Raw genomic sequence first — 14,092 nt, forward strand, 5'->3', positions numbered from 1 at the left:
ATCAATCAAATTCTATTGATTTAGTGTTAACTGTTTACAAAAAACACTGTTAAAGTTACTGCTACTGAGCAGAGTGCTGACGAGACTTCATGCAGGCAACTTCTGAATGTTTACCACCAGGGGGAGCACTGGGGCTTTGATTAGAATTGAAGGGCATCCAATTCTGCTCTTTTTGCCACTAATTGGTCTTCTGACCAATCAGATCAGATATTTTGCCAATAATTGGGCAAAAGATAAGAATTGTGCTGCCTGTGTAAATGCAGCATTAGGTTTTAAATGACAGGATGGAGACAGAGCTGATCTAAAACACCTATTTGGGGATTTGTGTGTAAATATATATATATATATATATATTTTGTACCCTAACTACAAAACTAATGTCCCAATTAGGATAATAAATACATTGATTAATTGACTGACTGATTGACTGACTGTGTGTTTTGGCTGGCTAGCTGGCTGATTGGCTGGCTAGCTGGCTGATTGGCTGGCTAGCTGGCTAATTGGCTGGCTGATTGGCTGGCTGGCTGATTGGCTGGCTGATTGGCTGGCTAGCTGGCTGATTGGCTGGCTAGCTGGCTGATTGGCTGGCTGACGTAGTTGTCATACATACTTGAGCAGGAAGACCTCATTGTGGATGTAGTTCTCAAAGGTCTTGCGGTACTCTGAGTCCTCAGCCTCCTTCTTCAGTTGTTTCTCTGTTTTGGGACAGGCACAACAGCGGCCACCCTGACCCTCATCCTCAGTCTGGTTCCACTTAGCCTCTTCGTCACTGTCGACCTGGGTGGGCACCCGCGAAGGCAGCTTCATACCTAAACAGAGAGAGAGGGAGAGAGAGTTAAAGACAGAGAGAGATAGACACCTGCGATGGCAAATTGATACCTGGACGGAGGGAGGGAGCGCGAGAGAGAGACAGAGTTAGACAGACACCAGCGAAGGCAGCTTCATACCTAAACAGAGAGAGAGGGAGAGAGAGTTAAAGACAGAGAGAGATTGATACCTGGGCGGAGGGAGGGAGCGTGAGAGAGACAGAGTTAGACAGATAGACACCAGCGAAGGCAGCTTCATACCTGGAGGAAGAGGGAGAGAGAGTTAAAGACAGAGAGAGATTGATACCTGGGCGGAGGGAGGGAGCGTGAGAGAGACAGAGTTAGACAGATAGACACCAGCGAAGGCAGCTTCATACCTGGAGGAAGAGGGGGAGGTAGTTTTCCCCTTTAGTTAACAGCAGTGATGTGTAGTGGAGTGTATACGTAGGTAACCCACTTATTTTTCAGTGGGCATTGCGATTACTCACTTCTTATTCCCCACTGATGCTGTGTCAATGTAGTGTAATGGAGGTATACGCCGTATCAATTAATAAGGCTGATGGAACAGATCAGAATGTTTAGCTTAAAATGTCGATAAATATGATTTATTCGGTAGGTCTACGCATGAATGTTCCAAAATGCAGTTTTTTGGCGGGAAACACAGTTCTAACATGAGCACAGCACATGTGAGCAGTTTCATGCCAGAGATGGGAATATCCATTACAAATGTAGGAACGGGGAGATCTAAAGATGCAACAACTATCAAGGGTTGCTCGTATGACTAGGATAATGCCCTTGGCTGCTAGACAATGAAAGAAAAATGAACAGAGGAACGTATATGATGAAGTCTTCATGAAAAAGAATTGCCTCTACATTTCTATGGTGGGATTTTGTCTATTGGCTACATTGAGGAAAGGTAAGATATGCCTCATAATATGAAGTAAAACGTCCAGGTATCAAACAATTAAGGGAAAAACCTAGATTCTAATGATAGGCTTAACCTTCTCAATTAAATGCCTATACCTACAGAATGCCTACCTGGCAGAATGATATCATGATTATTTGCATCAATCCAGTGGGCATTTATTTTGAACTCTTCATGTGCTACAGAAACACTGCTAACCCAACGACAGTGCAATATGTCTGCACACTTAAAGGGTAACTACAACAACAACAAAAAATCTACATTTCTTCTATTTTTATCCAGACCTCAAAAGTGGTCCTCCTGATTGTCGTTGTAAACTTAGAACATACAATGTTGTTGTTTTAAGAGAGAGCAAAAAAAATAAAACAGAATTAAATTGAAACAAACCTGTGAAATTTAGCCTCATTTGTCGGTTTCAATTGTAGGTTCTACTATTAGCTGACTTGCATAGTAGATCTTGGGTAGGCCTAATATAGGATTTATCATTATAGATCATTCACAGTTTACGTCACTGTTTCTCATAGACTTTTTCACACTTTTCCGGGCGGGCCATATCGATTTTTGCAATATATGGATCTGTGCCATTTACTTTTAAGTGGACTGTGTTTACAGCATGTGAGTAGATGACCTTTCTTTTGAGATCAAAGCGAGAAATGCATGTAGCCACCAGTGCACATTTGTTCATATTCTTTGCTAGTTAGTGAATTATTATTAGTCCCGTTATGACTACATTCTAGTCAACAACGGGGGAGTGGTTGCTTCCTACAACAGCAAAACATGTGTACATTTCTAGCCTTCTTTGAAAAGTGAGTCAGGTAAAGAGATTTGTTTATCTCTTAAAGGGGCAGTGTTGCATTTTGAGACAGGCTTGAATAAGCTAAGTAGCCAATAGGCAGAGAGTAGCATAATGTGTCTGATTCTCTGTAATAACGGTAAGGGAATATGTTTTATTTTGTAAAGTGGTTTCTTGCCACAAACACCACCACATTTTCACCTCCATTTTCAGTGAAGGACAAGTGGATAAAGTCTCATGGAATGTGGTCCCGTGTGGCTCAGGTGGTAGAGCATTACGCTTGCAACGCCAGGGCTGTGGGTTCGATTCCCACCGTGGACCAATATATAAAAAAGGTATTAATAAGTTATGAAAAAGTTATGAAAAAGTTATGAAAAAGTTATGAAAAAGTTATGAAAAAGTTATGAAAATGTATGCACTCACTACTGTAAGTCACTCTGGATAAATGACTGATGTGTAAAATGTAGACCACATTTGCTCCTACTGTAGGCAAACCGTAACTGAAAGTGGTTACAGCCGTCGTGTTCGCAGTAAACAACCGCCAGAACTTTCACAATGTTCAAGTTTGCGCTCAGCAGACAGGAAATTTGCTCAGTGCTGAAAAACAAATAGAGGGAACATTGGTCAAGACTCCATCCTGTCAGTAACTGTCCTCAGTGCCTCAGCTGGTTGATATAAAACAACCCTCACATGATCCCCTCCAGACTAGTGTTGTCTAGACTTTCTGGGTGAGAGTAGATGATGACGTTGGAGCTTGTCTGTGTGACACAGAGTGGGTGGCTGCCACTTGTTAGTGCAAGGCCAAATCAGGTAAAGAACTATTCCAACCACCTCTGAATCACAGTCCCTCACACACACACCAACATTTCTGTCAGTAGTCCAACAGAATAGAATAATAAGTCGGGAAATATATTTTGTATTATATCGTATTTTGTAAAAGCTCCCTTGTGAAATATACCTTGGTCTCAATGGGAACTCCATGTTATACATGATATATAAATAGGGCTGTGAATTGCCAGTGACCTCACGATACGGTGCCGAGAGGACATTGCGATTCGCACGATTCTATATGTATTGCGATTCGATCCTGCCATTTGGCAGAGTTGATAAGGAGCAATCCAAGTATTATGGGTGTTTCTGCAGGCGGTCTTCAGCACAGGATCTCTCTCTACGCGGATGATGTCTTTGCTCTATCATATCCAACCCTGAGAAATCCCTCCCATTTTTAGACACAATTACAAAGTACGGCAAGTTTTCAGGATATAAGATACATTTGAACAAATCCACTGTTTGCCCTCTCAATCTTACACTCAACGGCTCAGTTAAGACACTCTGCCCGTTCCAATACCTCGCTGTTACACCAGATATGAATGGCCTTTTTAAGGAAAATTATCTCCCACTTCTGGATAGAATCAAGAATGATCTCCAGACCTGGATCTCCCTCCCAATCAGCTTAGTGGGAAGAATCAATACCTTGTATGAACATCCTCCCTAGGTTAAACTATTTATTTCAGACGCTCCCATGCTATCTAAGCTAAGTTTCCTTTCCAAACAACAACCAAAGCATCAGCAAATGTATATGGGGCAATAAAACACATAGAGTGGAGACCTTAATCCTATCGAAACCTGAATCTACTAAGGGTGGCCTTGCCCTTCCCTGCCTTCCAATTGTACTACTGGTCTACCCAAATCCACAACATGTTAACATGGATCACAAACAGACGAGACTCAATGTGGATTCAGATAGAGGCCCAAATCCTGTAGCTCATTGCCCCTAAGCTCAATTATATTCATTAATATCTTTAGTGAAGTGGGCAACATAGCCAAAACCGTTGTGATTTACAGCACCCTACTAGCATGGAAGGACTAGGAAATACCTTGGCATTTCCTCCCAGATATGATCTCACTCACCTATAGTATACAACCCAGACTTGCCAAAATCCCTGAGGGATGCCACTCACCTATAGTATACAACCCTGAATTGCCAACAGTCCTGAGTGATGCCACTCTCCTATAGTATACAAACCAGACTTGCCAACAGTCCTGAGGGATGCCACTCACCTATAGTAGACAACTCAGACTTGCCAAAAACCCTGAGAGATGCCACTCACCTATAGTAGACAACTCAGACTTGCCAAAAGCCCTGAGGGATGCCACTCACCTATAGTAGACAACCCAGACTTGCCAAAAGCCCTGAGGGATGCCACTCACCTACAGTAGACAACCCAGACTTGCCAAAAGCCCTGAGGGATGCCACTCACCTATAGTATACAACCCAGACTTGCCAAAAGCCCTGAGGGATGCCACTCTCCTATAGTAGACAACCCAGACTTGCTAAGGAGGGATGCCACTCACCTATAGTAGACAACCCAGACTTGCTAAGGAGGGATGCCACTCACCTATAGTAGACAACCCAGACTTGCTAAGGAGGGATGCCACTCACCTATAGTAGACAACCCAGACTTGCCAAAAGCCCTGAGGGATGCCACTCACCTATAGTAGACAACCCAGACTTGCCAAAAGCCCTGAGGGATGCCACTCTCCTATAGTAGACAACCCAGACTTGCTAAGGAGGGATGCCACTCACCTATAGTAGACAACCCAGACTTGCCAAAAGCCCTGAGGGATGCCACTCTCCTATAGTAGACAACTCAGACTTGCTAAGGAGGGATGCCAACTTTAATCTCTGGCGTACACTAGGGATCAGGACCTTTTCAGACATGTTTCATCACAACACAACAATACGGAAATCCTTTCAAGGGCTTTTGTTTGTTGTTGTAAACAGGTCATTTCCTCATTCACTTCCAAGGGGAGGTTTAGAGCTCAGCTGAATGAAGTTGAGACCCTTCTTGCTTCAGCACAATCCATCAAAAGACTAAAATCTCCTTTATCTCTAGACTCCTTTCTGAGAACGTGGGCTCCTCCTTTACTACGGTGAAAAGAATCTGGGAAAAGGACCTCTGTCTGACTATCAGTGAAGAGTTATGGATGGATGTTTGCTACAAGGTATACTGCTCCTCTACCAATGTAAAAAATAAAATAATCTAATTACAAATGTTTATACACATTTTATTACACCCCAGTGAGACTTTGGGGCGGCAGGGTAGCCTAGTGGTTAGAGCGTTGGACTAGTAACCGAAAGGTTGCAAGATCGAATCCCCAAGCTGACAAGGTAAAAATCTGTTGTTCTGCCCCTGAACAGGCAGTTAACCCACTGTTCCTAGGCCCTCATTGAAAATAAGAATGTGTTCTTAACTGACTTAACCTTTATTCAATTAAGAGTTAAAAATAAATAAATAGAAAGAACAGACATTTCTCCTGATTGGAGAAGATGTACCTCAAAGTGGAAACTAAACTCAGCAAAAAAATAAATGTCCTCTCACTGTCAACTGCGTTTATTTTCAGCAAACTTGTGTAAATATTGTGTAAATATTATACATGTGTGAACATAACAAGATTCAACAACTGAGACATAGGCTGAACATGTTCCACAGACATGTGACTTACAGAAATGGAATAATGTGTCCCTGAACAAAGCGAGGGTCAAAATCAAAAGTAACAGTCCGTATCTGATGTGGCCACCAGCTGCATTAAGTACTGCAGTGAATCTCCACCTCATGGACTGCGCCAGATTTGCCAGTTCTTGGTGTGAGATGTTACCCCACTCTTCCACCAAGCAAGTTCTCTGACATTTCTGTGAGGAATGGCCCTAGCCGTCACCCTCCGATCCAACAGGTCCCAGACGTGCTCAATGGGATTGAGATCCGGGCTCTTTGCTGGCCATGGCAGAACACTGACATTCCAGTCTTGCAGGAAATCACTACATGAGGGAGGAGGATGTCTTCCCTGTAACGCACAGCGTTGATTGCCTGCAATGACAACAAGCTCAGTCCGGTGATGCTGTGACACACCGCCCCAGACCATGACGGACACTCCACCTCCAAATCGATCCCGCTCCAGAGTACAGGCCTCGGTGTAACGCTCATTCCTTCGACGATAAACACAAATCCGTCCATCACCCCTGGTGAGACAAAACCGCGACTCGTCAGTGAAGAGCACTTTTTGCCAGTCCTGTCTGGTCCAGCGACGGTGGGTTTGTGCCCATAGGCGACGTTGTTGCCGGTGATGTCTGGTGAGGACCTGCCTTACAACAGGCCTACAAGCCCTCAGTCCAGCATCTCTCAGCCTACTGCAGACAGTCTGAGCACTGATGGGAGGGATTGTGCGTTCCTGATGTAACTCGGGCAGTTGTTGTTGCCATCCTGTACTTGTCCCGCATGTGTGATGTTCGGATGTACCAATCCTGTGCAGGTGTTGTTACACGTGGTCTGTCACTGTGAGGACGATCAGTTGTCCATCCTGTCTCCCTGTAGCGCTGTCTTAGGCGTCTCACAGAACAGACATTGCAATTGATTGCCCTGGTCACATCTGCAGTCCTCATGCCTCCTTGCAGCATGCCTAACACGGAACCCAAACCGGCTGCGTGCGTTCGCCATCGTGCATCAATGTATTTTGTCCCCCTACACCCAACGCAATCACGACACGCACGCAGGTTAAATTCCAAAACAAACTCTGAACCAATTACATTAATTTGGGGACAGGTCGAAAAGCATTAAACATTTATGGCAATTTAGCAGGTTAGCTTGCACTTGCTAGCTAATTTGTCCTATTTAGCTAGCTTGCTGTTGCTAGCTAATTTGTCCTGGGATATAAACATTAAGTTGTTATTTTACCTGAAATGCACAAGGTCCTCTACTCCTACAATTAACCCACACATAAAACGGTCAACCAAATCGTTTCTAGTCATCTCTCTTCCTCCCACGCCTTTTCCTCTTTGAACTTATATGGGGATTGGCATCTAAACTTTCATAGTATTACCACGACGACCGGCAACACAGTTCGTCTTTTAATCACCCACGTGGGTATAACCAATGAGGAGTTGGCCCGTGGGTACCTGCTTCTATAAACCAATGAGGAGATGGGAGAGGCAGGACTTGCAGCGCGATCTGCGTCAGAAATAGAAAGGAGTTCTATTTTAGCCCTTGGCAACGCAGACGCTCGTTGATGCGAGCGAGCTGTGTGGGTGCAATAACTGAATAACATAGATTTCTAAATGTATTTTGCAACGCTCACGCACGCGGTGTGGTCAGGGTATAAGGCACATTCACGCAGATGAGCAGGGACCCTGGGCATCTTCCTTTCAGTGTTTTTCAGAGTCAGTAGAAAGGCCTCTTTAGTGTCCTAAGTTTTCATAACTGTGACCTTAATTGCCTACCGTCTGTAAGCTGTTAGTGTATTAACGACCGTTCCACAGGTGCATGTTGATTAATTGTTTATCGTTAATTGAACAAGTATGGGAAACAGTGTTTAAACCCTTTACAATCAAGACCTGTGAAGTTATTTGGATTTTTACGAATTATCTTTGAAAGACAGGGTCCTGACAAAGGGACGTTTCTTTTATGCATGTAATTTGGAGCTGTAGAGAGATGACCAGATTTTGGCAATCTATACATACTGCTGCACACAAAATACTAGCTGTACAGTTTGATATGACCACATGTCTCTATCTTCTTAATGCCCAGCGGGACTTTGTTCTTGATCCTGACAGAGAAAATGTGTTCATGACTATCAGAAACTTTGCTAAGAAATGTATTCTTCTATTGTGGGCTTCTAATTCTTCTCCCACATTTAAAATGTGGATTGACCAGATTGTTGACTTTCTTCCTCTTGAAAAGCTCACTTATGACCTCCACAAGAGACAGCCCAGGTTTGATAGACTCTGGTCTCCACTATTCAACTATATTTCAAACTGGACAGAGTGAATGGGGTGATTAGGGAAATGAGCAGATACACGTTGCGTAAGGTGCTGTAAAAACTCTTTGCTCGTCGTCTCAGCTAAGGCTGGAAATAGTTAATAGGAACGCTGATAGGAACGCTGATAGGAACGCTGATAGGAACGCTGATAGTGCTGCTGCAAGTTTGTTCGTTTTGTATTATTCATGTTGGCCTGTGAATCTGGAATGTGTTTTGTTGGTTGATTGAAAAACAAGAAAACTTTATAAAATTTTTAACAAATAAATAAAATTAAAACGAAGATAAGCTGGAGAACGAGAGTTTTGTCGGAGGTACAGCCGACTAGCGCTATAAAATAACATACATTTGATTGCGGTACTGTACTGTATACATTTTTCCATCACTAGAAGAGTCAACTGGAGAAAGATCCTTTCACACTCACCTTTCTGGAAGTTAACTAATTATAGTCACATAACTATATCATCTGTATGAACCAGAGAGAACAGTAGAACAGAATAGAACAGTAAAACAGAACAGAAGAGTAGAACAGCAGAATAGAACAGCAGAATAGAACAGCAGATTAGAACAGCAGAATAGAACAGCAGAATAGAACAGCAGAATAGAACAGCAGAATAGAACAGCAGAATAGAACAGCAGAATAGAACAGCAGAATAGAACAGCAGAATAGAACAGCAGATTAGAACAGCAGAATAGAACAGCAGAATAGAACAGAACAGTAAAACAAAATATAACAGCAGAATAAAATAGAATAGAAGTGTTCACACACAGAAAAGACTCACCTTTCTGACAGTAATCGAACTTGTAGAGTTCGCTGGCCTCGGGCTGCTGCTGACAGTACACCAGGTAGTGAGTGATGTTCCCGTTGGGATCCGTGGGAGGTTTCCACTTCAGGAGGATCTGAGAGGAAGAGTTGGAGGAGGAGATGGGGTCCAGGGGCACTGAGGGCTCTAGGGGAGGACGGGGATACCAGGGGTTAATCATACCTTTATTATTCTTCTTGTTCAGGTCAGCAGATCACAGAATGCAGAATAACTTAACTCAAAACATATCCATAGACTGATCAAAAGATTAGTTTAACTGTAGTATGTATCAGTCTGTTATATCTGGAGTACTTCTCCTGTCTTATCCGGTGTCCTGTGTGAATTTAAGTATGCTCTCTCTAATTCTCTCTTTCTCTCTCTCTTCTCTCGGGGGACCTGAGCCCTATGACCATGCCTCAGGACTACCTGGCATGATGACTCCTTGCTGTCCGCAGTCCAACTGGCCGTGCTGCTGCTCCAGTTTCAACTGTTGTGCCTGCGGCTATGGAACCCCGACCTGTTCATCAGACGTGCTACCTGTCCCAGACCTGCTGTTTTCAACTCTCTAGAGACAGCAGGAGCGGTAGAGACACTCTTAATGATCGGCTATGAAAAGCCAACTGACATTTACTCCTGAGGTGCTGACCTGTTGCACCCTCTACAACTACTGTGATTATTATTATTTGACCCTGCTGGTCATCTATGAACATTTGAACATCTTGGCCATGTTCTGTTATAATCTCCACCCGGCCAGAAGAGGACTGGCCACCCCTCATAGCCTGGTTCCTCTCTAGGTTTCGGCCTTTCTAGGGAGTGTTTCCTAGCCACCGTGCTTCTACACCTGCATTGCTTGCTGTTTGGGGTTTTAGGCTGGGTTTCTGTACAGCACTTTGAGATATCAGCTGATGTACAAAGGGCTATATAAATACATTTGATTTGATATCAGCTGTGAGACAAGGAGGAATAAAGTAAGACCACAGATGAATAGCCCAGGGAGACCGACTGACTAGGAGACAGACACAGTAGCAGGCTTCATTGTCCTGGGTGATACACTATATATACAAAAGTATGTGGACACCCCTTCAAATTAGTGGATTTGGCCATTTCAGCCACACCCGTTTCTGACAGGTGTATAAAATTGAGCACACAGCCATGCATTCTCCACAGACAAACATTGGCAGTAGAATGGCCTTACTGGAGAGCTCACTGACTTTCAGCATGGCACCGCCATTGGATGCCACCTTTCCAACAAATCAGTTCGGCAAATGCCCATCCTATTAGAACTGCCCTGGTCAACTGTAAGTGCTGTTATTGTGAAGTGGAAACATCTAGGAGCAACAACGGTTCAGCCGCAAAGTGGTAGGCCACACCAGCTCACAGAACGGACCGCAGTGGCTTGAATGATGTATTGGCTGGCACATCACCATCAGAGCCCGGTCGGCAGGGAGGCGACACTCACTACCGAGTTCCAAACTGCTTCTGGAAGCAACGTCAGCACATGAACTCTTCGTCGGGAGCTTCATGAAATGGGTTTCCATGGCCGAGCAGCCTCACGCAAGCCTAAGATCACCATGCGCCATGCCAAGCGTCGGCTGGAGTGGTGGAAAGCTCTACATTGTAGACAATTCTCTGCTCCCAACATTGTGGTAACAGTTTGGGGAAAGGCCCTTTCCTGTTTCAGCATGACAATGCACCCGTGCACAAAGCGAGGTCCATACGGAAATGGTTTGTCGAGATCGGTGTGGAAGAACTTCACTAGCCAGCACAGAGCCCTGACCTCAACTCCATCGAACACCTTTGGGATTAATTGGAATGCTGACTGTGAGCCAGGCCTAATCGCCCAACATCAGTGCCTGACCTCACTAATACTCTTGTGGCTGAATGGAAGCAAGTCCCTGCAGCAATGGTCCAACATCTAGTGGAAAGCCTTCCCAGAAGAGTGGAGGCTGTTATAGCAGCAAAGTGGGGACCAACTCCATATTAACACCCATGATTTTGGAATGAGATGTTCAACGAGCACGTGTCCACATACTTTTGATCATGTAGTGTACACAATTCATGTCCATGTCTCATGACATAAAAATCTGTCTTTAACCTGTCTCCTTCCCTTCATCTACACTGACTGAAGTGGCATTTCTATTTGTTATTGGAGTGGCGGCCACGATTTAGGGGAAACACTGGAACATAACCCTGACAGGAGGTAGACGATGTAGCCTGGATGCCAGCCAACACGGCTTGACAAAGAGACAAGGACTAGAAGAAATAGATCTGGGACCAGGCTAGAGACAAGGAGGGTGAAACTCTAGATCTGGGACCAGGCTAGAGACAAGGAGGGTGAAACTCTAGATCTGGGACCAGGCTAGAGACAAGGAGGGTGAAACTCTAGATCTGGGACCAGGCTAGAGACAAGGAGGGTGAAACTCTAGATCTGGGACCAGGCTAGAGACAAGGAGGGTGAAACTCTAGATCTGGGACCAGGCTAGAGACAAGGAGGGTGAAACTAAAACTACAGTAAACAACCGTTTACTTCCCTCCTTCCCGCCTCCCTGCCCACCGGGCTCTGATGGTGGTGTCCCAGCCAACGCATCATGCCAGCCAGTGCTGTGCCAGGTGTGAGGCTGCATGTCATGCGGCTACACTGTAATAACACTATAATAATATGATAACACACTGTGATGTGGTTTATCAGGAAGGAGATGACACAACAGACACCTGTTGTTGATGAAACCAAAACCGGTTTGTCCACTGGAGACACACACACACACACACACACACACACACACACAATGACACACACGCAGGATGACACACACGCAGGATGACACACGCAGGATGACACACACGCAAGATGACACACACGCAAGATGACACACACACACGCAGGGTGACAGATGATTTCTGAGCTCTGCTTGAGTAACTAGTGACTTCACCCATTTGGCACAAGACAGAGAGACAATGAGACAGGCCGTACTCTTAGCTCATCATCAACTTCCTCTTCCTTGTTCTTATATCTTTAGCTTTGACACACTTCAACAGCTAGAAGCTGAGGCAGAGGACAAGAGCCAATTTGTAGTTGTAGCTCTTAGACCACTTATCCCAACCCGGGGTTTTCAAATCCCACCCTCACCCCTGGAGAACCTAACCTACTAGCTGACTGACTGGTTGGATTGTCCACTCACCTATTGTCTTGATTAGGGGGTTGGGGGAGGGGAAGGCTTAAGATCACTAAATAGACAGACATGAATTAATAAAGAACTGAGAAAACCAACTCAATGGCCTTGGGGTTAGAGTGGCGGCCTTGTGGTTAGAGTGGCGGCCTTGTGGTTAGAGTGGCGGCCTTGTGGTTAGAAGGTTGGGGATCGCTGCGATAGACTAGCGTCTTGTCCGGGGGCGGGGGGTGTACAGTACATGTAGCTGCCTCGAGCTAATGAAACAGATGGGATCAGCTATATCTCGAAGGAAGGTCTTACTGGTGGCGTCGGTCCTGACGTAGGTGATCTTGCTCTTGGCCCCGAGGACCTGGTGTTCATCGGAGGCAGAGAGCTGGGTCTTGACCATGATGGCGTACTGAGTCCAGGGCTTCAAAGCCAAGATCAAGGTACCTGGAAGGAACAATAGTATTGTTAGCTATGTGTTGCAGCACGGACAACATTGAGCCCTTGTTGTTCCTACCGTACAACTACAGTGTATATGATATGATACGTTTTAATGTGTGCAAAGAGCTACATTTCACCATATGGACAATAAAGTCATTAGGTATCATTATTAGTATTGTTATGTGTTGCAGCACGGACACTATTAAATAGAACACTTGTTGTTACTAACATGCTACTGCAGTAAATCAGGGTACCGGGGACAATAGCATTGTTGTGTTGCAGCACGGACAATATTGAGTGCAACACCCCCCCCTCCTCCCCTTCCTCCCATGTTTTCAACAGTGTCTATCCTTACCAATACAGTAGTAAGACAGGAGAGAATAAACCATTACCTGGCTCCTGTTGTGCGTTTCCCTCTGTAGCCCGGGCCGGGGGGTCCAGGTCAATGATCACCCAGTTGGAACCACACGCATCCTGGCCATCAAACTCTGTCACGTTGGGGTAAGGCCTGGGAGAGGGGAAGAGAGAGAGACAGTTCATACTAAAAAGGTGAATATCTCTCTCTCTCACACACACACACACAAAACCTGATAAATATGTTACTATTAAGAAGCAATGTGGTTTAATTTTTGCGACCTGCGTTTTTTTAACCAATGTATTTAAGCAATAAGGCCCGAGGAGGTGTGGTACATGGCCAATATCCCAAGGCCTGTTCTCAAGCATGTCGCAACGTGGAGTACCTGGACACAGCCCTTAGCCATGGTATGTTGGCCATATACCTACAAACCCTGAGGTGCCTTCTTGCTATTATAAATTGGTTTACCGACGTAATTAGAACAGTAAAAAATACATGTTTTGTCATACCCGTGGTCTACGGTCTGATATACCACGGCTGTCAGCCAATCAGCATTCAGGGCTGGAACCACCCAGGTTATAATCTTAGATCCAATAGTAAAACAGATGGAACAGAACATCACTAATTAACAAAGTGCCACAAAAAACGAGTGGTACGGCTCATTTACTACTATAGTTCAGGGCTCTACGTCGACAAGGAGTACACGATGTGTTCCTAAGTAGACAAGTAGAAGCACGCAAACAAATCTGGGAGATCAATTCAAGTATTTCAATTAATTTGTGAATGACTTAAATGACTTATTAAAGGCCACGAATAAAAGGTTTCTGGAATGAACCATTGCTCAATCAAGCGCAGTGCACCCTTAAAGGTCTCCAGTCGAAAATGTTCAGCTGCTCATTTTTAAAGGGATGTGCCGTTACCGTGGTAACTGGGCACTTCCTTGTCTGTGAGGGGAAAAAATAAAAATCTCAGAATTCTCTTCACAAGAAGCAGAAAGTTACAG

The 14,092-nt window shown here is 44.6% G+C and overlaps 1 protein-coding gene across 2 annotated transcripts in view; it reads right to left on the bottom strand.

The window, feature by feature from the left end:
• Positions 1-14,092, bottom strand: part of LOC100135871 (insulin receptor) — a 211,087-nt gene that overhangs the window by 45,867 nt on the left and 151,128 nt on the right. Inside the window, exons 9-12 of one of the 2 annotated variants that reach the window (XM_036986535.2) lie at positions 13,127-13,242; positions 12,609-12,740; positions 9,118-9,285; positions 611-809 (exon numbers count right to left, since the gene is read on the bottom strand). In XM_036986535.2, coding sequence (XP_036842430.2) covers positions 611-809; positions 9,118-9,285; positions 12,609-12,740; positions 13,127-13,242 — 615 coding nt within the window. Of the gene's footprint in view, positions 1-610; positions 810-952; positions 1,184-9,117; positions 9,286-12,608; positions 12,741-13,126; positions 13,243-14,092 lie in introns of those variants that run through there. The other variant, XM_090182864.1, reaches the window with a different exon arrangement.

This window comes from Oncorhynchus mykiss, chromosome 8 (assembly GCF_057628025.1).
Source record: "Oncorhynchus mykiss isolate SJ-2025 chromosome 8, ASM5762802v1, whole genome shotgun sequence".
Lineage (NCBI taxonomy): Eukaryota > Metazoa > Chordata > Actinopteri > Salmoniformes > Salmonidae > Oncorhynchus > Oncorhynchus mykiss.